This window comes from Porites lutea, chromosome 12 (genome assembly GCF_958299795.1).
Source record: "Porites lutea chromosome 12, jaPorLute2.1, whole genome shotgun sequence".
NCBI classification, from domain to species: domain Eukaryota; kingdom Metazoa; phylum Cnidaria; class Anthozoa; order Scleractinia; family Poritidae; genus Porites; species Porites lutea.
The window spans coordinates 2,640,968-2,663,040 of record NC_133212.1 but is presented as its reverse complement, the minus strand read 5'-3'; the positions used below and the strand labels follow the sequence as shown (position 1 = coordinate 2,663,040).

Below are 22,073 nucleotides of genomic sequence, written 5' to 3'. Positions count from 1 at the left end.
AAGCCGATATAGGTGGGAATCGCGGGCGCATAATATCTTGCGGCAGCGTTCGTTTGTTTTTGCGTGAAAAAATTAGCATTTCTCTCACGGTATGCAAACGAGAGGGGACATCAGCGTTTCTCTTGCAGAACGAAACTTTCCATATCCCACCTTAACATAGAAAATTCATCTGCCATCTCATCCGTCCTATCCCACTGTTCCTGGCATGGCCGAAAAACGACCGAAGTACATGAATTGGATTCTAGAGTGTATAAACTTGCTCCGCAGTCGGAAATCACGGCCCGACTTAGAACGAATTTGCCGGACGATGCATAAATGTCACGGAATCGATGAGCGAGACACAGAGGAAGACTTAGCAGTGCTTATCGCGAGCGGAATTGTGACAAAGAGGTCTTTTAAAGGCGCTATTTCTTATCGCAACGCGTCCGGTTGGCACAGAGTTCTTGGCTCCGGCAAAGTTTCGCGAGCGTCCCGATGGGTAGGCGAAGCAATTCGAGCGCTTGATCGAGGTTACGGCGTCAGCGCAGTGGAAATCGACAAATTCATAACTGCTCGGCACCCGTATTACCATAATTTGAAGGCCAGGATCAAGATCGCATTGAAAGACGATTTAGATCATGGACGCGTCTGGAGTGTGAGTGACGGCATGTACAGGCTGCTCGAATCCGCGGAGGTAAGCTGAAGTCTTTCCAAACATAAAAGTCGGGAACTTTTGTTCGCGGAAAGTCTCCTTAGTTTACAGTCTCCGGTCGCATACATGTGACTGACAGAAAACGCAGCTTCCAGCAAAACTTTTTACCACGAAAATCACATTAAGTAAAAGGTCCTTATCATGTTGATGGCAGCTTTTCGCAGTTTTTTTGTCACCCTGGTATTTTGGCTGCAGTAAATGATATTAGCAACTTTTGTATGCCATTTCAAGCCCCACGCGTGCACATATCCCCCAATCTATAGAATACAAAATGTTGACGTGTATTTCCTTGTGGAGTGGTTGATTAACCGAAGTTCGTAAACCTTGCTCGAGGCTTTTGGAAACCATTTCCTGGTTCAATAAAAAAAGACTCTAAAAGAAAAATAAAATTATTGAACAGGAAAATTGAAATGAAATTTTCAGACACAATGGCACGCGTTTGAACCAAATTGCTACAGTTATTGTAAAAATCGTTACAAATGTATCTTTATGGATATAAACACTTGGCTTAAATACTATTATGATAAATTAAGTTTACTTTCTACTCTTTCACCTCCAAGGTGAATGAAGGAGTCCTTTTATAAGCTGGTTGTAACTTTTTAGTCTGAACAGGAAATCCAATGGTGGATCCATTCAAATCAATCCTCTTCAGCAGTAATTTCACTTGGTACTAATTGAGTTCCACCATATTACAAAAAAACTTTTAATTAGAACTTTACCGTTGGAGGATTAGCTCAGTCGATAGAGCGCTTGACTGCAGAGGGGAAGGTCGCAGGTTCGATTCCCGGGGCCAGACCAATACTCCGAGTCTTAAAATAACTAAGAAATGAAGGTACTGCCTTTCCGCTGCAAGCGGCTAGACCTTCGCGTGACTCAGATGACCACGTAAAATGGTGGTCCCGTCTCTAGTAGGAGACGTAAAAATAGTGTCCCCAATTAGTACTTAGTGCTAAATACATTGACACTCAAATAAAGTGCTTTTTTTTATTTGTCAAATCTTGACTTTGGCCACTCCTTGGAGGAATTTTAATGTTCAATTGTTGGTTTTTACATGACATCACTAAAATTCAAACTAAAAAACTATCGATCCTAGCGAGATTTTGGGGAAAGTTCATTTAATATGACAAGGGGGGGGGATGAAGATATTGAAACTCGAAGCTTGAAATTTTAGCAGCCCCCCTCGCTAGCGGTTCAATTTTTTAGGAGCCCCCTCCTTGGTAGTGGAAAAAATTTCAGAGCCCCCCCCCTCCCCTGCTCCTTCAATTCCTTTGCTCCCCTGAAAAAAGATCGCTAGACTGTATTAAATATATTTACCGTTATTGTCTTCAATGGTTTATACTATGACAAACTTGAGATACAGTTGTGATACAATTTTCTAAAGCATTTTTGGGATGAACAAGAGTGTAATAATTACTGAGACTACATTTGTTATATCTGTAAACCACGTGATATAGCTGAGTTGCACAGGTCATTAAATTGTTGAGTTGAAAACCATCCGATCTGTATGATGATGTTATGTGTTGGTTTTAAAGGAAAAAAGTTTTCGGAGCCCCCCCTCCTAGCGCAACAGTTTTTTCAGAGCCCCCCCCTTCGGGTGTCTAAAAATTTTCGGAGCCCCCCCTCAATATCTTCATCCCCCCCCCTTGTCATATTAAATGAACTTTCCCTTACTTTCATGATGCATTAGAACAGCTGAAAATTAATTTTCATACAAATTTTCCCTCCAAAAGGGTTCTTAGTTTTGTGGTAGAGTACGCTTGAATTTCTAAGCTTTTGCATGACGCAGCATTTACATGACGGCCAAGAGAGCTGTCATGTAGGTTAAAACAATGACTTATTTCAGGAAATTTTGCTATCTAAACATTTCATGTATTAGAAAAGTATTACTTTAATGTTTATGAGTTTCTCGAAGAATAAATTCACGCTTTTGTAGCAAAACTCAGTAACAGATGTTTCTGTTGGTTTCCGTCCGCCATGTTGGAGCTCATCCAGGTGAGCACCAGCATGGCGTCTCCATACAAATCTCTATAAGTTTGGGTAAAACATTTCTTCGGATATCTCGTATACAAAATCATTCCTCTGACCTGAATCTTGGCGATGGTCTTTGTATATGTACCTCATTTCATTTCCCAGATTCTGGACTTTATCTATTGAACGATTTTGATTTTGATCTATATTTTTTAATGGCGTGACACTGAAAACCAGCAATAACTAGATAACATATAATGTAACAACTTAGTCATGTGTGTTTCTTGAACTGTAAATTTTACTACTAACATTAGTAAATAAATAATAATATTGTTGAAAAGAGCAGAGGACGTTAAACGCTTGGGGTTCTGGTGGGAGGTGTTTCTTTTGATGGGTGTTTCAAGGAAGGGACTGTTTTGGGCCCAAATAATGTTACAAGCTGTTGCGATGTCTTCCTTGTATCTGGCAAAGTTTGTGCGTAAAGTAACATTAATTACCTTAACTGAATAGTAGTGATAGGTGTTGTAGAGCAGTTTTTCATGACTAACATCTGGGAGTTGCAAAAAAAGCAGCGCTTGAGTAATGAATATGAGTCAGTGGTTTCTCAAATTTGCTGATGTGGCATATTTTGTTGTTTCGTAATATAATGATATATTGTTTCAATATTGATATTCAGTTCATGAGAAGAAATAAATCAGTTTTGTGACACATCAGTGAATCATTGCAGCCCTTTGTAAGAAGTAAATATGCCTCCATTTACTCTCAGGCTTGCGTGACATAAATAAAGACCTGATTTACAAGGAAAATTCTAAATGTTATCTTTCTTATAAAATGTATAATATAGAGCCCGGAAAGAGAAATTCCAGAATGTGAACAAGTTTGTGACTTCTGTCTTCAAACTGCGGCTGCAAACAGACGTGGAGAGCCAGAAGACCTCTTAGTATGCAGAGACTGTGGCAACAAAGGTTAGAAGGGATGCCATCATCTTCATTATCTTTGAGTTGGTGCATATACATGTATATTCAGGGCTGTCACAAAGGGCAGTTGGCCCCGAGATTTTTCCCTGCCACTACGAGCCTGATTCTCGGTTACTTTTGGAAGAAAAAAAAGGAAAATTATAACTGTTTAATTCTATGCCTACTAGCTGAATATTTCTGGCAGTTAAAAATGTTATGGCAGTTCTCAGGGTAGGAAAAAACCCAGGTCCGATTGCCTGGGGCAAGTTAATTTTGATCTTGGGTAAGTAAAAATAGAAGTTTGGTGACCCAGTGGGCAAGTGGAATGCATGTTGCCTCAGTGGTCCTGTGAGTCTGTCTGAAAGTGTCAGCTTGGTAAATGATAATTTCTAGGCAAAACTGTTTCAAAGACTGCAATAAGTAGCAAAATGCATGAATCAGTTTAAAATCCAATTGCACGTTTGCTTGCTCGTGTTACTCCTCTGATCACCATATTGGTCAAATCTAGTAGTTTCTCTGTATCGTGGCGCAGCATTTAAGTACTAGTAATCTTATACACTTTGTTATAAATCTATAATTTATTATAGACAATATCTTTAAACTACCTAAAGATGGTACTTCCATTCTGTTCCCCTTCAGGCAAGTAATATTTAAGTATAGGAACAAGCGAACACTGAAATTTATTCGCCCATTGTGCAAGTGGATTTCAACTTATTTTTTCCTGAATCCTGTATTTTTAAACTTTGCCTTAGACTTGAGCTTGCTTTGTATTTTTGCTATTTTAGCACACCCCAGTTGTATGAATTACTCTCCAGAGCTTGTGCTAAGGATCACTTCAGATGCTAGTGCCTGGCAGTGTATTGACTGTAAAGCCTGTATTATATGCAATGACAGTGGAGATCCCGTAAGTTGTAAACTTAAAATCCTTTCCATGACTTGAAGTCCCTCAGCCACTCTCCAATCAAATCTTTGTGGAGGGAGGAGGTTGATGAAGTTTGGCTTTTGTGTGATACATGTATATGAAAAACTGCGCAGACCTCAGAGGTTGTTAAACTTATCACCATTAATAGATGAGCTTGGGTACTGGTTCCAGGTTGAACAGGGGCCTGATCACCTCAGGCATAGCAAGGAGGTATCCATGGCAAGCAGGTGCAAGTGGGAACCAACCCCTGCCTTTCAGTGGAAATACTCACCTGACCCCATACCGGTACTTACCAATGCAGGGAGGAAGGGGTGGGAGCCAGAATCCACAAAGAATTGCTTAAATGCACGAGCAACACTAGATCTGCAATGATCAGCTCTAAATGCCAGCAAGAAATGCAACGTAAGTGACAAGATAAGCAAAAGACCCATGCACTGAGTCACCCCACAGATCATCTACACTTGAGGGTTAGATCGCTGATCACATCGGCTTGAAATTTAACTTTGCCTAAATTAGATTTAGCCACTCATCACCAGTGTATGAGCTTGGGAGCTGATGCCTTAAAGATTGGACATTTAGCACCTCAGACATAGCAAGGAGGTATCCATGGCAACCCTGTGAGCTGGAACCACTCAACATTCACAACTCTCCAAGGTGCTTGGAGAGAGGTGGAACCGACGACCTACATTGTAACGTCACCTTGATCTGCATTTTATTATTCTTCATATCATTTTCAGCCTCATTTACTAATAACTGTTAATAATTTGAAAATTTGTCTTAGTATAGGTAATAGCATGATTTGTAGTGATATTTTGCATAAATAACACAAGGGATATTTCAAAATAATTGTTATTCGTAATTTCACAAGCCGTTAGACAAGTGAAATTTGAGACAATTTTGAAATATCACGAGTGGTATTTATGCCAAATATCATGTACAAATCATGCTATTATTTGTTTATACTACTACCCACAAAAGGTTTGTAATTTTCACATGTAGGTATTTCAAATTAAGCTGAAATACCACTGCTCTAATTTCTCATGTAGTAGTATAGACAGCTTAATCAGTTGTGAAATATGTTTTTGTAATGTGCTTGTCTTTGTAATTTTCTTTTTCAGAGTAGTTTATTGTTCTGCGATGCCTGTGACAAAGGCTACCATATGCAGTGTCATGTACCTCCAATGTCTACAACTCCAATTGGTGAGAATCTCACTTTTGATCACTTTTACAAGGCTCAAAGTTAAAGGGGCTGAGTTACAGCAGGCTAGTTCATTTTGTCAATACATTGGAACCTTAAAATAAGGAACCTCTATATAACAAAGTCCTCAATATAATGAACAATTTCCCTTACCCCAGTAATTATAGTAAAATGTATGAAAAAGAACCTCGATATAACGAAACCTCGTTATGGTGAATAAATTTTGTCAGTCCCTTGGCTCTTTGTTAAATCTAGGTTCCACTGTATATGGCATATAGCCATACAATTATGCTTTCTTATGCACTATTCAATTTAAAGAAGAAATTACTTGTAAACGTCAAAATCTCAAAATTTACTTCCCATGCATTATATCAAACATTACAAACAACAAAAATGAACTTTGAAAAACTGTTGGGCAAACAAGTTTTCAAAAACGTACAATTTCAATCTATTTTAATCCTCTTCAGGTTTGTCTATCCCTGCCTTAACTTTTGTATTTGCTGTGTCATAAATAACCTTTGAATGTTTTGAGTGATTATTTTTATGTTTCACTCAATTTGGTAGCAGTTTGTATTGTCGCACATGCAACTAGAGTTTTTGGCAGTGTACCTAAAAATCATGGGTGATCGCACTTAGGCACCTAAAAAACTCCAGTTCAGTGTAACTGACTGCACTGAACCAGTTGTTTATACTGACCAGACACAAGACAGGTGCATATAAATTCAGAGAATCTACTTCTTTTTGTCAGCAAGTTAATTTCAATTATTTGTTTTTCTTAAAATAGGAAAATGGATATGTTACAATTGTCAAAATCATCCAATAAGTCCAGTGCGTCTTGTGGATTCCAGTGGTTTTGTAAGTCAAGATGTAGTAATGAAATCAGAAGGTGCAAGTAACATACAAATAGGAGATGATCTGCAGTTGCATTGCGATGAGGATCTCACAGGCGAATGCACCGTTGAAGTAAAAGATATTCACATTCAAGGTGTGAGAAAATAAATTATTACTTCTAATTAAATTTATTGTGTGAGAATGGATTAAAAGAACAACTTTACTTGAATTTATCTTTTTAAAATCCAAAGGACAAATGAATATAAATTTAATTCATTAAATCACTCATGTGAAAGGTAAATGCACCACATGTTAAACCCGGGGATGGAGGCCATGGGCAGGGTCTTGTGTGATGACAATAAGATGTTCATCCGAGCCCGAGAAAATAAATATCAAATTTCACAGGAATTGAGAAAACACAGGTAAAATTGTCTTGCGTAACATTTCATTTTGTGAAATTTAAAGCTTTTGCATGAAGTTTGTTTTCTCGGGCTCCCATAAGAAATGACTTTGCAGTTATATTTCATATAACTTATTACATTATTTTATAGACCTGAAAAAGGTAAAAAAGAATGCAATATGATTGAAATTATTCTGGTACAAGGTTTTTGTCCACTGAAAATTAAAATTACCCAATTTCCTAATGGATTCCATCATAATCGCTTGGCCACTATACTTACATATGCCCATTGTAAACTAATCAACAATATTCTTCAGAGCAGAAAAGCCAATAATTATGGTTAGTAAAATGGCTAAGTCCTCTATCTGTACATTTATTCATGCAGTTGATGCTGAAAATGTTCAGCGGGAGTTGGAGATGTTAAATCACTCAACAATGAATGACTGCAAACCGAGCATGCCAAGAGAATCAACAAATAGTGGTCCTATGATCGTGGATCATGGTGAATCCAATGGTCATGATGCAATGACAAATGGAGAAAAAAGTGTTGTTAATGGCTTTCAAGGTATTTGTCTTTGTTTCTGAAGACATCAATGTCAGGATGATATCGATAGAATAGGTTACTAATGGGTTTACTGATAGGGTTATAAGGGATTAAGTTAGGTTTTGTTCCCACGTTTTCTTTTTCCCATTCCTTGTGCCTGACGACAATGCATTATTAACCCACATGTACCATCAGGCTGAATTTTATTGGTGTTCTTTTACTGTCGTATAACCTGTTTTGCCTTTCCTACAGGAAAACTAAGAAATTCAAAGATAGAAACAAAAAAATAAAATTGACTATTGATAGAGCAAGATTGTAGGTTATATGGTACCACTAGAGCTGGCATGGTTTTTAGCATTTATGAGGTCGTTTGCATGGCCTGTCAGTCGCATTGAACAGAAACCACAGATGGTTCACTTCAGAGGTGTCTCTTGGGGGCATACTAAAAAAATAAACAATCCAACTGCCTGGCCTACAAGCCTTAGAACAACTTGGTAAATGTTAAAAGTCATGCCAGAAAGAAACCTCTGCTTGCATGGCAGTTATAAGACAAAAAAACAGAAGTCTTGCATTCTTTGTTGATGACCTTGCAACATCTTTTCTGTCACAGGTTCAACAAACAAAGATTCACCGCCTGTGTCTGGCAATACAGCTAGTGATACAGAGAAAGGCAAAAGTAATCTTCCCCCCGAGACAGCACTGTGGACTGTCACTGAAGTAGTGTCTTTCTTCAGTTCTCTGGGATTTCCAGAGGAAGCTAAATCCTTTCAAAACCAGGTAAAGCAGCGTGACCTTCTTAACAAAATTTTGTGGATCATTCTAACTAAACCCACTCTACTAAAGAATATTATCTTTTCCTTCTGTCACACACTAAGAACTTGGACGTCTCAGGTTTATAGTTTTTGCAGGCTTATATAGTGAGGGAAGTCGTTATGTCACATCACCATCTGGTGGTCGCTAAATTTCTGGATCTCAACAAACTGTGGTCCTGCAAATATGGCAGGAAAAAAAGGAAAAACTTGACATGTATGACGTTCCTCTGCATTCAGCACTCAGAAACAAAACGGTAGCCAATGCCTTTCTTTGATCATTTGACAATGCAAATGGCCATCTCTGTCAAGAAAGAATGTTGAGATCCAGAAATTTTGATACCATGGTAACTTGATGTCACACTTCTCCTCTCTATAAGCACACTTTTATTAATTATTCTCTTTGATTTAAAAAATCAATTTTATCTTTCCACTTCAGGAAATTGATGGGGAGGCCTTGCTATTGATGTCCAGAAATGACGTACTGACTGGCATGTCAATCAAACTAGGACCTGCACTAAAGATTTATGTCCACGTAGCCCGTCTTCAAAGTCAAAATGGCACCATACCTTCATAACGAAATAAATTAATGTACAGTAACAATTTTTATACATAATTATTAGGAATTAGTATTTTTCTCTTGTGGCCATTTTTTAATGACATCTGAGACATGCCCTGGCTATGTGAGACATTAACTCAGCCCTTTTTGTAGATGCTAATTCCCGCAGTCTTTTCTGGAGAGAAGAGATCACCTTTGGGAAATACTTTCCAAGTATTCATTAAGAGTAATAGACTCTAATGAGATTAACTTCCTGCCTTATTATTTAAGAGATTAAGATGTATGTGCTGGCGATTTATGTCATGAAAAGTACTGTTTCATTCTTCTATATATCCAACCCCTTGAAGGTAAGCATGTATTCTCTTTTAGTGCATGCTTCTCAATTTAGTTGGGTTTATTAGACAGGGGTATGCAGAAGTTCAAAGGGCCATAATGGGATTTCAGTTGTGTGAAGCGAGTGCAGATGTAGAGAAGTCTGACATATTAATCAGGCACTATCTTTCACCTCACTCATTGGATCTCTAAAAATGAAAAGCCTGCTTAGCAAAGGAGAATCAACAAATAGGAGTGTTGTGAATTCAGTAATATTACATCTCGTTGTGTCACAATAATTTCACAAGCCACATTATAATGTCCTCTTGAGACACTCCTTCTCTAATAATATTAATAATAAATACATGTACCCCTAAGAGATATGCAGGGCTACATAGAGGATATAATATCATTATGGTAGCGTTTTTTGTTTATTTGTTGTTTTTTTGTAAATTTTTCAGACAGATTCTCATGTTTGCTAGTGATAACAATACTAATCGATCCATTGCATCAATTTAGCTCAGTTTGTATTGTGGAGATCTGGAAATTCAGATATTAAGATAATTTCAATAATTAATTATTAGCTAATTTAAAATAGTTAATTTTTGCTATAAACAGTAGATAGTAATACTTTTTTCATACAGCATTTCTTTCATATTGAAGGAAAGACCGAATATCAACAGTACTTTTTTACACTAAAACTTAGATAGCAATATTTCGCAGATTGAGCTGTTTAATTATATATTAAGGCTTGTTAAGGGTGCGTTTGATAGACCATATGTAGGATTTAAAGTACATAAAATAAACTCTAAATGTAACTTGTTTTGGCTGTCATTGCACGCTAAAAGCCAGAGTTTTAAGATGAATGTGGCATTGTAGTGGTAAAAAAATATGCAGTCAAAGAGAATTTGCACAAATTGCTGCTTTTTCTTATTGCAGAAGTGACTATCAATCGAATGCACCCTTAGTCGCTGTGATTCTAGCATTTAAATGAACACTGTGAAGCTGTCAGTAGTGCGCCTCACTCCTCAACACTTTGTGTGAATTTTTTTGTGTGTAGACGAAACTTGTCATGTAATTATAAGTTTTCAAGAATATAACGCACAAAGTAAGCTTACGTTTATGAGTGCTTTGACCATTTCTTGTGGAGACAAAAAATAGAATGAGAGTGAAAAAGACGGGGGGAGGTGTCTTCTTTCGTCTCATGGGCCGGGTAGGTTAAATAGACTGATAGCAGCCGCTGGTGGTGCCTTCTATGCCAGAAGACCACGCTAATATATTTATTGTAAAGGACTCATATTGTCTCATTCACGCCCCCTTGTAAGGTAATCCAAGACAGTCTCGGATTCCGGATTCCACGCCTTGGATTTCTGATTTTACGTAGTGGATTTCTGGATTTCAATCGTTGGTGGCATTCCGGATTCCCAGGGCTGAAACCCGGATTCCAAAGCCCAGAATTGCAGATTCCACAAGAAAAAATTTTCCCAGAATGCGGATTACTTTACTAGGGGCGACATTCACGACATTTCATTTTCACATCAGTCTCTTTAACCCGGCTTTTCGCAAAAGATAGAATTTTCCAGTGAAAAAAGTTTTGTTCAGTTTTGAATTTTATGTGCCGTGTGATATGTTGTAGGAAGAATCGAAAAGTAGGGAATAACTTATAAGCGGATGCGTTTGAATGATCTCTTCCAGCGCAAGGAAAGACGAACATGCAGACGTGAATATTTAAATGGCTTTAAAATTTAATTGGAAGAAATTTTGAAGCTCTCCCTTTTGTGTTATCATCGTTGTTGTTGTATGTGTATCTGTTCAGTCAAACGCATCCTTAGTACAAAATAAAAGTGTTAAAATAATTTCAAAAGGAAGATATGCTCATACATTTGTAATTCTTTAGTATTTGTGGGGCGGACGGCCAGCTTTGTGGTTTAACAGAGTAAACCGTAATGAATATGAAAGTAATAAAAGATGGATATTTGTAAGTTCTGTTTGTAAATGTTTTTAGGTTGGAGAGAGATGCGTTAAACAAAAAATCGAGAACACTTTATGCGTTATGATACCGCTGGAAGAAGAAAATGGGGACTTGAAGATCCAACGACGCGACGGCAACAAGAACGTCCAAAAATAAATAGGTTTAAGAAGCAAAACAACAACTTTGCACGTTCATCACACCTTTTTCTACATTTCTTTGCCGTTTATGCACAAGTATGACCTGAAAATGCCTAATTTCACGTTTTATGGAGAACGTAAACAAGCAACGACGAACTTTTATCTCTCTTTCTGACCTTGGATATGGTTGAGGGTTCGCCTACATTTGACAAAGAAAGTGGGTAGGAATAATTTTTATAAATACTGAAAGAACGCAAAATTAACTTTTTAAGCAACGTTCTCGTTGCCATCGCGTCGTTGGATCTTAACGTCCCTAAATTGTGTGAAGTTGAGAATGTCTGAGATTAGAGTCCTTGCTTTAGTTAATGAGCGACTCGCTCCCTCTGCAACTGAAATAACAGGTGCTCGAACAAGGATGATTTTGCGGGCTACATCCTATATAGTGCTCGATTCCCGCTGACGTCCAACAAAGACAACACAAATCCTTCACACTTGTGTATAAAATAACCTTGTTTAATTCTGACGCTGCATTAATTCGTTCCAATTTTACAAGTTTTCTACTCATTTTCTCACTAACAAGTCTAGCTATTGTTTTAATTCGTGGACCTTTGCTATCTCGACTTACCCTGGGTACTAGAGGTCTTTTTCTCGCGTGCGGCTGGATGCTTCGGTATCGGCCACAGGTCGACACAGAGCGCCAACGAAAACCGCGCATGAAAAGTTCTCTGGCACCCATTCCTACTTTCCTCTTCATGAAGTTAGCATTAAAAGGTAGTCATGTTAACAAATTACCGTTAACCACAATTTTGTCGCGAAACAAGAGACACCGTTTGTCAGACTCATAGACGTTTGTTTACAGGATAAAGAAAAAGGGTGAATTTCTTAGTTAAAGACGTCGCACTTGCTCTCATGTAGTTCTCAGCTGGTAATCTGTCAAAAAAAAAGAAATTACAAGTCGTTAGTTGTTTACTTTGTTTATGATGAAATTTTACACGACTTGTAAAAAGTAACGCCGAATTTTAGTGGTCATCGCCACTGCTTTAATTTTTATCCTTCGGTTAAGGATTCAACCCGTTACCATACATGGTCACACCTCCAAATATAAATTTAAAAATATGAAGGTCCAGGAATAACTATGAACCACAACACATATACACCAATAAATCTTGATAGGTCTCAAATACAATTTCGGCAATAAATTGAAGACCAAAGTGTGAAACTGAATATTAGTCGTTTCATCTAAAGTTTTCACGAAAATGCTACAAAAAAAACATTGTACAGTCGACTCTCCCTTGACGGACATCTCTGTAAAACGAACACCTAGAAATGGTCCCTGTCTTTCTTTATTCCCTTTATTTGACTATGTACAAGACGGACATCTCTTTAAGACGGACACTTAAAGCCGTGTCCAAAGGTGTTCGTCTTAATTGTTGGCCAACAACACCCAACATTGGTGGATGTTACATGTTACGTCCGTTTGCACAGCCTGTTGCATTTTGTTGCGTGTTGTTGCGTTAAGTTTGAAACCGGTCAAACGTTAAGCTACGTACAAACGGACAGAACAACTCCCAACATTGTTGGGCCAACAATGTTGGGAGTTGTTGCGTCCGTTTTCACGCAGTGATAGAGAAAAAAGACAGTAGCTGATTACAAACCCACACACACAAACACACACAAATCATTTCAAAGTCATTCCAAAATCTTTTATTTAACCAGCCTGTTCACCCAAACAAGTTATTTTTCAGTTGTGTTTTAGCATAGACTTATCGGTCTCTGGCAAATCAAAACATCCTTTCCAAAAAACCAAACGTCCACCTTGAAAACCAAACCTGAGATTGCTAACAGACAGTAAACAAAAGGGAGAAAGTTGTCTCTTTCTTTTAATAAAGAGCTTTAGACCCGAGGACGAGGACGATTACGAGTACGAGATTTTCTCAATACTAAATAGTGCACGCCCGAGAGCTAGGGTCATTTTGGCGGGAAAACGTGGTAGCCGTCACCACTCTACAACGACTTTTAGCGAGAATGTCGTAGTGGTTATCAAATTTAAGAAGTTTTATCATTTTGCTCTCGGGAGAGAGCCTCCTTCAGTACAAACAACCGTTCTAACTTTTTTGGTGAAAAAAAGTAAAATGAAGCTTTCCGGGGCGTCTATTTTTTGAGAACACGGGCAAAAACTTTAAGTTAAATCTCGTTCTCGTACTCGTAATCCAAAGTTCTCTCTTACGTACCTCCATTCTGTGTGATGTAACGAACCCACGGAAGTGCTTGGTAACCGCTCTTTTCTATAATCTTCAGGTACCGAACCTGCAAATATATAAGGGAAATTTGTGAGGCGTTTTATGATAGTCGTAAAATTGAAGAAAAAAGAGATCAACCACAAAGCGTCTATCATCGCAGCTAGACTTTCGCTGTGTTTCAAAACATCTACCATTCGCTTGACACACTGCCAATCTGATTACTGAAAATCCTATTCTGCTCTGATAGGCGGAGGCTTCTTTGGCGCGAAAGATGAATCTGAGGTCCCGTCCAAACAAATCCGAATAATGTTGAAACCACATCACTGTCACACGAATCGGCTTTTCGTCCACATGAGACCAGAGAATCGTCCACCGAGACTACATCTTTTTGAAATTGCTCTCCAGAGTGGTTTGGGCCCTACGGACTTGCTCATTCGTGTAGATGATTAAAGCCGGATATTTTCGAATTCAATTAATTTAAGTAAGAGGTTTCAGCTTGCTCGAATTCGTGTGGATAATGGCCATATTAAAAAAAATTATGGTGCACGTTACCTGTATTCCAGATACAGTAAAATAAGGAATCTCGAACTTGACTTTGATGGGCGGTCTGCCTTGGTCAGTTTCTGAAAGGAAAAAGAAAACCTTTTGTAAAAATCACCAGGCAAGGAGTTTGTCGATTATTGTTTAGTTTAACGTCATCATCATCATCATCACCATCGTCATCATCACCATCGATAGAAATGTGAATCCATGAGAAAAATGTTTTTTCAGTCAGTTACACGGGCGGCACACAAGAAAAAATCAGAGTACATCCAGTTGCTAAGTTACAGGAGATTAGTGAGAGCCAGGAGCTCATAACCCGCGGGTTATCGGCTCCTGTGAAAGGTAAGGCCACTAAACTAGGTTCATCAGGGGCGGATCTAGGGGGAGGGTGCAGGGGGTGCGCACCCCCCCCCCCCCCGAGATGACCTGCGGTTTTCTAATACAACTGGTATTCTGCCCAAAAAAAAAAACTATGTGGTTTATTGGTGTTGAAGTAGAGCAAGAGACGAGTGCACCCCCTCCTAAAAAAAATCCTGGATCCGCCCCTGTTCATGCGACAAACATCCTGCGCACTGCTAGGACAAGAATGTCAAAATGGGCTTAAGCGCAATGATGAAGATAAGATGGTGTATAGCACTGACTCTTAGACTACTTGTTTGTTCTCAATACAAGGTTGTCGCAAAATTCATCTTCTTTTCTCATGATTTTTTCCACAAAATAGAGAAAACAAACAAGAGGCTTTCAGGCTTTTTTTTCGCAAGTACATAAGTTTCGTATTTAACAGTGAAGATCACCTCTGTATTTATTTGTTCCACAGTTCAAATATATGAAATTCATACATTCATTATTTTACCAACACCCGTGACAATCATTGAACCAACCTGAGTCAACGCTTGGTAGCCTGAAGTGAGCTCTCAATAAGAACTCTTTACCTCCCTGTTAAGAAAAACAGACAGAAAGAAAAGTAAAAAATTTGTCACAGTAGTAGCGGCTTAACTTAGCTTCAAATGCCATAGACTATAACACAGTCGTTTATTTCTCCTCAAAAGTTGGTTTTTCAAGGCGCCCGCGTCACCTTTCTGAGTACACTTTGTTCTCACCTTCGCTTTAAGACTTTCGTTTGACCGCTGCCACGTTTTTGATCTACGCAAAAATACAGACTGTTTTACAGTCTACATTTGTGAGAGATAAGGCATTTCACCTTGGCAACAAACAAGTCCACGTGTGACCACGTCTTCCCAAAATAAATTTATCGCGGGGAAATCACCATGGAAACATCAAAAGGTTCGAAGGAAGCAAGCATGAGAGCCAACTAGTTACAGAGTTCCATGGTAAACCAACCAATCAGCTGGGTGGCTATGAAATCTCCCGCGTAAAAGACGCGCTGTATGCGACGAAAATTGTAAGAGACACGTTTACGACAAACGGCAATCGTCAGATTCCAGATGAGAATTTCTCAGAATTGAAAATTAAACATATAAAAACTGTCCAGAACAATTCTTATGGGTGAAACTGGCGTGAAACTACTTATTTTCGCGAAGAAGTAATAAACAGTAAACGACAATTACTGTAAGGGGAAAACGTAAGTCACGTGGTACAATTTCACTTTTCCCGTTTGGCATAAACGTGACTCTTAAATGACCGCTTTTACCACGGTATGTAAAGCAAACGATAAATGTACCACGTACGGAATACAGCTGGACCCTACTTTTGTCACTGTCCGTGTGAACACAACTTATATCAAAAAGTAAAAAACCGAAAATATATCCTCCACTCACCGGAAAAGATTTCATATTCCAAACTATTTCGTTTTCCTCAGGAACATACTTCACAACCCCTACTGAAGTCTAAAGAAAATCAAATATCGTCATGAATGGTGTAGCCATGAGGAGCCTTGTAGAAGGCGATTTAACGCGCGCATGTGTACTTTGCTAGCTCTTCTACAAGCAGAAGAGGTTGGACAGCAGTTTGCAAAGATTCACGGGTGCAATTTCGACCAATCACGATTTTTCGTAGAAACAGAAAACCTAAAATTTTCGGATTCGAAAATGTGATGGAAACAGAAATCAAAAAATTTTCTCACTTTCGTAACTCTTTCAAAAAAAATAATACTGAAGCCCGTGTAATTTTGAAAAGACTCAACTTACGATGACCGAACAGCTACAAATTGCATAGCGCTGCTTAGATTGCATTTCTAGAGATCTAAAAGTACTCTGGATAGCCTAAAAAGTGTTTTCAATGCATTTAGGACGAAACTATCGTTGGGTGCCCCTGCGCACTGTTTTGGCCTTAGAAGCTTTGCAATTCTTACCTTAAATTTAGGAGAATCAGCATCAGGCGGAACTGGAATGTGAATCTCAACATTGTTGGCAGTTGAACGCCTCTTGAATTGACTCTTAGCCTACAGTAATTAAATAAATTTTTTAAGAAAGAGAATAATAATCGTAATTGATTAATAATAATTGATTTGCCCCCTCACTAAGACAAAAGATGGATTGCACACACTATAGGAATCCTTTTCGTTTTGCCTTTCATATTCAAATTTTGGTAATCCCACTGAGGTTTAAATAACAAAAACCCTAACTTTACAAGAAAGCAAAATCGTTGTGCAAATGGCCTATTGAAATTTAGTACATGTGTATCACTCTGAACCAAACTCGTACCCAGGGTCCTCTCCTGCTCATCTCTGAGTAAGAGAGGACCTGGGGATGAGGAACTTAGACTAATTGATAGGAAAGTTTTGAAATACTACCAGCATTAATACAGGGCTGCTTTCTAAGAAAAATTGAAGGAAGCCCAGTGCTCTGAGCCCATGGCATCCAGGGTGCCCAATGTTTTGATATCTATGAAAAAATTAAGATTTTATGGTTGCCCAGGAACAAAAGTGAGTCACCAGGGGCCTCCGGGTTATGCTAGAACAAAGCCTTTTTAATAACAGCAACACCCAACAACCCTCCAAGTTGTGACCATTTTAGTCGCCATGGTACCTAAAATTTTGAAGCTGGCGACTTGATTTGTAAAAAAGTCTCCCTAAACCGTTCAGAATTGGTCCCCAAATGGCGACAAAGCAAAAACTTTAACTTGGAGGGTTGCTCCATTACTACTCCATTACTACGGACACTGAGGGGGCCATAGAAAGTGTCCATTTTAACGCGGTGTCCGTATTAAGCGGGTTGAACTTAAAGAAAATGTAAGGGCTTTCTCTCCCCAGGGACAAAGCAAACTGTCCAAAATAACGATGTGTCCATATTAAGTGGCTGTCCATAAAGCGAGGTTCGAATGTATTATTATTGTCACATTAAACATACCTTAATCATATACTCTACTCGACTGTGCGAGTGTCGCTCAATCACAGACTCAATCCAGATCAAAGGTTTCACCTGGAAATAAATAAACAATGATCCACTCAATAAACCATTTACTTTTTCTGAACTTGAGATGCTCTCAGATTTTTAAAACACAAATAATTTTGAAAGCTTACATGAGTGTTAAGTCTGTATGACATGAGCTCAAATTCTCCATCGGGTGGGATGAATGAAATTGTGCGATCATTCTCAAATCTTGACAGGCGGACACACTGGTGGAACTTAACATCTTCCAGCTCCACTGCTTTACTCTTGCTTCCTGTAATAACCACAAAACAAGTCACCAATTTGCAGTGTAGCTACCAGTCACTAGGGTCATAACCCAACACACTCCTCGTAACTGAGATCAATACTATTGATATTATGGTTAGGTAATAGAAGTGGGTAGCCAGAGAACAGAATAATCGTACACCTTCACCTGTTTCAGTGAAAAAGTGAAGAACAGCTGCTGTTAATCCGTAAGTCCTAGCAGTGTCCAACATCAATTTTATCCGAAGAATATTTATTTAATACTCAATAAAAAGAGGGTAAGAGAATAATTTATTAAGAAAAAAAGCATCAAAGGGAAAATGCTTTGATCTTTTATAACATTCTCTTTACTAATTCGTTAAGAAAGCATAGAGACCCAGGGCTGCCACTTATGGCTGGGGACAGAGATTTGTTCCAGCTTCAATGAACATGATCCCTAGATACTTTCATAGAAAACAAAAGGAAAACAGAACCTAAAAAAAGAAGTTCCTGGCTGTTTAATTTCCTGCTTGCAAATTGCATATACCCAAAACCTTGAAATTTAAGGGCACTTTCCATTTGTCAGAACTGAAGGGGCAGACCATTCCCGTCACAATGATAATTTCAGTTTTAATCAAAACTCTCCAGCCAGATCAGTCAAATCGCAAATAGTATGCACAAAGGAGAACGTTTTTCAGCAAAAACTCTTGGAAAAAGCCTATTTCATTTTCAGACTGACTGGTCCAGCCATGGTCTGGCCAGCCAGTTCTGACAAATGGAAAGCACCCTTAGTGACAGCCATGGAGACCAGTCTGAAGAATTTGTGTAAGGATTTGGGCTGAAAAGGTTACGGAAGCTAACTCTATAGAAACAAAAATACTGTATGGATCCACTTACGTCCAGTGCTTTCAAACAAAATCTTGTCATTTAATCCAAGGCGCAGTTCAGGCATACCAGACAAATAACACCTCATCTTGACTGTGCCGACAATTTCACTCTGCAACACGTTGGCATTTGCACTGACCTAGAGGTAAGAGTTAATGGGTGAAAATACTTTGGATGGCATTGATTTTGAATCAATAAGTTAAGTTTATAGGGAGTTCATTTTTATGGTTTGGAACATTGGATATTAATGGTTTGGGAGAGAGATTTGTTCGGTACAAAGCTGCAATTTTGTCATCTCGAAGTAAATTCCTCACTAATGTTAAGTTCCTTTTCAGCAAATAGAGACACATTAATGGCAATATTAATGCAATGAACTAGAGTAGACAACTGTGACTACACTATGTACTGCTGTAATGCAAAAGTTTGAATACATACCAACAAATTCACAGACTCGATTACATCCAAGAAAACTTCATTTTTACGATATTTGACTCCTTCCCCTCTCCAAGACACAGCATTTGTTAAAGCAACCGGAGGTTTAGGGGCACCAACGTCTAATTTGTGACCCTCTTGGGTAATATATCTGGTTAATAATGTACAAAAAAGTGAATTAAAAATATAGTTCAAAAGAAACTTACTACAACGTAATTACTAAAATTCCTAAAATAACATAATTATATTGGTCATGTTCGTTGTTGTCCAAACACTATGTTGACCAAGACTACGTTGTTTACAAAGTTGAAGTGCCATACCAACAGGACACTTGGATAAATATCACAAAACTAGTAAACATCTCTGTAGAACAAGCAAAGGTGTAAGCAAGATATGTAAGAGTGGTTTTGCTGCATTGGTTGACTGTGTAGTCACCAAGGCAACTCTACAGTAACATGATTACTGATTGGAGGAGTAAACAGTACTGCACTGTATTTTTGTATGTGTATAGATAGCTACATTTTAGTACAAAGGAAAATGTCCAATCGATCTGAGAGCAAACACAAGAAACCAAGGAACATAAACTTTATAGTCAACTTACTCCTGAAGGATCTTTGTCTCCGTAAACTGTGGATATCCAAAGTCTACCAACTCATCTAACAATTCATAGATAATCACAAAATTGTCTCTGATGCTTTCCTCTTCAAGTTCTTTGAAGTACTCTGTAAACACCTGCCAAATGTACATGTCATGAAGCAAGGAAGTAAGTAGTCAAGATTTTAAAACCTAAAAATTGGCAAAACCACTTTCTTTTATCATCTTTCAACCAATAGTATTTAAGGGTTGTATCCTATGACAGACCCCAAACTGCAAAGGGCCTACAAACTGATGTTGCTGTACAGACTTGAGTACAACTTTTGCTGAAGCATGACAGTGTATACTAAAACTTACCTGGACCATCTTGTGAAGAAAAACAAATATCAAAGCTACATTGGCATTCTTCTTGGTCATTGCCACAACTGATAACAACTGTCAAGGATTCCACCTGATAAGTTTTATGTCAATAAAATTTAATAAACAAATTCAAGAGTAACAGTTACCCACACTAAGGCGCCCACTAACATGGACTTTTTTACCAAAACCACACAGAATTGAGGTTCTTAGTGCAAAAATTTACTGTCACAAATTTGGAAACCTTTACAAGTTTGTCTGAAATGCCTTGAACTTCCATAAATATGTCGGGTGACCAGGGAGGTAGGGGGTTGGATGTTTACAGTGCAGCTACTATAACCATGGCCACCTAGACAAAGTAGACCAATCGGATAACAGGAAAATAACAATACATTCCGAGTGAGAAAGTAAGTTGTCAATCATAATCGAAATAAACAATATGGATCGACTTCAACCAATTACAACCTATCGACGTGACCTTTTGAACCCATTGAAGAAAGCCTGCATTTCCTGATAGGTCTGTGAGAGTGAATGACCCAGGCAAAAAACGTAAACATCAGTTAAGTTTTTGACTTGAGGTCATGATGTTATTGCAAAGTGCGGCAATGATAGCGAAGAAATTGCCAGCAGATGACAACATAAACTGCTTGCGTCAAACAAGTATGTCTCCTGGGTGTTATATGTAAAGTTTCGAACAGAAAAACATTGTCTGGTGAAACATTCTGCTTTCTTAAAAAGGTTTGCTATCAATATTTAAGTTTTGTGCTTCAAGTAACTCATTGCTACCCCCAATTCACCCTAGCTTTTAAGAAATAACCCCCCATAAATTTTGCATATTGTGAAAGTCACTCTCCATCCGATTGCTGTGGAAACTACGAATATTCTCGCTACAAATCATGTCAAAGTTCAACGCATACTTTATCTAAAGTCGTGTTTATAACATCGGTCTTTACAATGTTTACAGCTGTTACATTTTATGTCAGTACACGTTTGATACTGCTTTGTACTACTTTCATGAATTTTTTTTAAAATGATCCCCCATGTAATGCTCGCTCCCTAATCTGAAAATGACCCCCCCAAAACCAATCATGATTTTGAAAATGAACGCCCCTCCCCCCACCCGCTTCGCAACAAAATGGCCAGCGCTCCCTCGCAGGTAATCAATGACCAGCCCTTATATGATGTTTCTTGGTTTAATTAATTAAATAAATAAATAAAAATTGGAATAAGTAAAAGATCAGTTGATTCACCCTACGGCCGGTTTGAAAATATGCTCTATTTTTACAAGTCTCCATACATCTACTTGATATGTCTCTGCTCTAATTTCGTATTTATTCAAAAGTAAAGGATACGGTAAAGATTATTGTACTTAATGTAGACAAAGGTAACATCCTGATGTACGCAGATGGGAGTTTGTGATCCCTCTTCCTCCTTCTCCAACACAAGGGGCATGAACTTTTCAATCGTAGACATCTCGAGATCGCCACGATAATTCCGTGAAATTATCACCTAGAATTTGCAATACAGAATTTGTTATTTTCAGCAATAGGCAGCAACTTGGAAGATTGCTTTCATCGTGCGCATCTCATGCAAAATTTGAAGGATTCAATTTTCCGAAGGCGTAATTTTAAACAACGCACAGTGTGGATATGAGCTTACAGGAACATCGATTTACGCCTACCTTCCCTTTGATATCCAAGACAAATACCCCCGACATAGACATCTTCGAGTTTCTTCAAGTCACAATCACCCTTAATACACAAAAACTAGCATCCACAATTAAATTTCAAAGTAAAGTTAACAACTTCTTCTTGAGGAATCGTTTTCCGGCAAGTCCAGAGGATATTACAGTAGCCCGAGTGGATGGTGAGGTGGCTAACAAGACGAAGGTGGAGGGGTATGTAAAATTAAGGCTTGTTCCTTTTTACACATTTACTTAATCTTAAAGCATTTGAGCAACAAATGTTACTTAAATTTGTTATTTTGCTAATAAAAATATATTTCATTAATCATCGGTATATATTATTTTCAATTTAATAAATGTTTTCTTTCTTAATATTCTTCCTTCTGGACCCCTCCCTAAAATATTTTTGCGAACGAGAAGATTGTCCTTGGTAACCTCCCAATTTT

The 22,073-nt window shown here is 38.2% G+C and overlaps 2 protein-coding genes across 2 annotated transcripts; one reads left to right on the top strand and one right to left on the bottom strand.

Annotated features, from left to right (window-relative positions):
• Positions 1 to 46: 46 nt before the first annotated feature.
• Positions 47 to 11,172, top strand: LOC140954106 (histone acetyltransferase KAT6A-like). Its single transcript, XM_073403512.1, has 8 exons — positions 47 to 673; positions 3,504 to 3,624; positions 4,401 to 4,519; positions 5,656 to 5,737; positions 6,520 to 6,720; positions 7,352 to 7,531; positions 8,121 to 8,287; positions 8,759 to 11,172. The coding sequence occupies exons 1-8, from the start codon at positions 206 to 208 to the stop codon at positions 8,894 to 8,896; spliced, it is 1,476 nt and encodes a 491-aa protein (XP_073259613.1). The 5' UTR covers positions 47 to 205; the 3' UTR covers positions 8,897 to 11,172.
• A 619-nt stretch (positions 11,173 to 11,791) lies between these two features.
• On the bottom strand, positions 11,792 to 21,810 carry LOC140954107 (AP-1 complex subunit mu-1-like). Its single transcript, XM_073403513.1, has 14 exons — positions 21,625 to 21,810; positions 21,296 to 21,452; positions 19,944 to 20,011; positions 19,594 to 19,724; positions 18,996 to 19,143; positions 18,573 to 18,699; positions 17,564 to 17,706; positions 17,391 to 17,462; positions 16,394 to 16,483; positions 15,861 to 15,929; positions 14,964 to 15,018; positions 14,092 to 14,162; positions 13,531 to 13,606; positions 11,792 to 12,229 (listed from the first exon to the last, which is right to left on the bottom strand). Exons 1-14 carry the CDS (start codon positions 21,664 to 21,666, stop codon positions 12,207 to 12,209), a joined length of 1,272 nt encoding a protein of 423 aa, XP_073259614.1. The 5' UTR covers positions 21,667 to 21,810; the 3' UTR covers positions 11,792 to 12,206.
• Between the last annotated feature and the right edge of the window lie 263 nt (positions 21,811 to 22,073).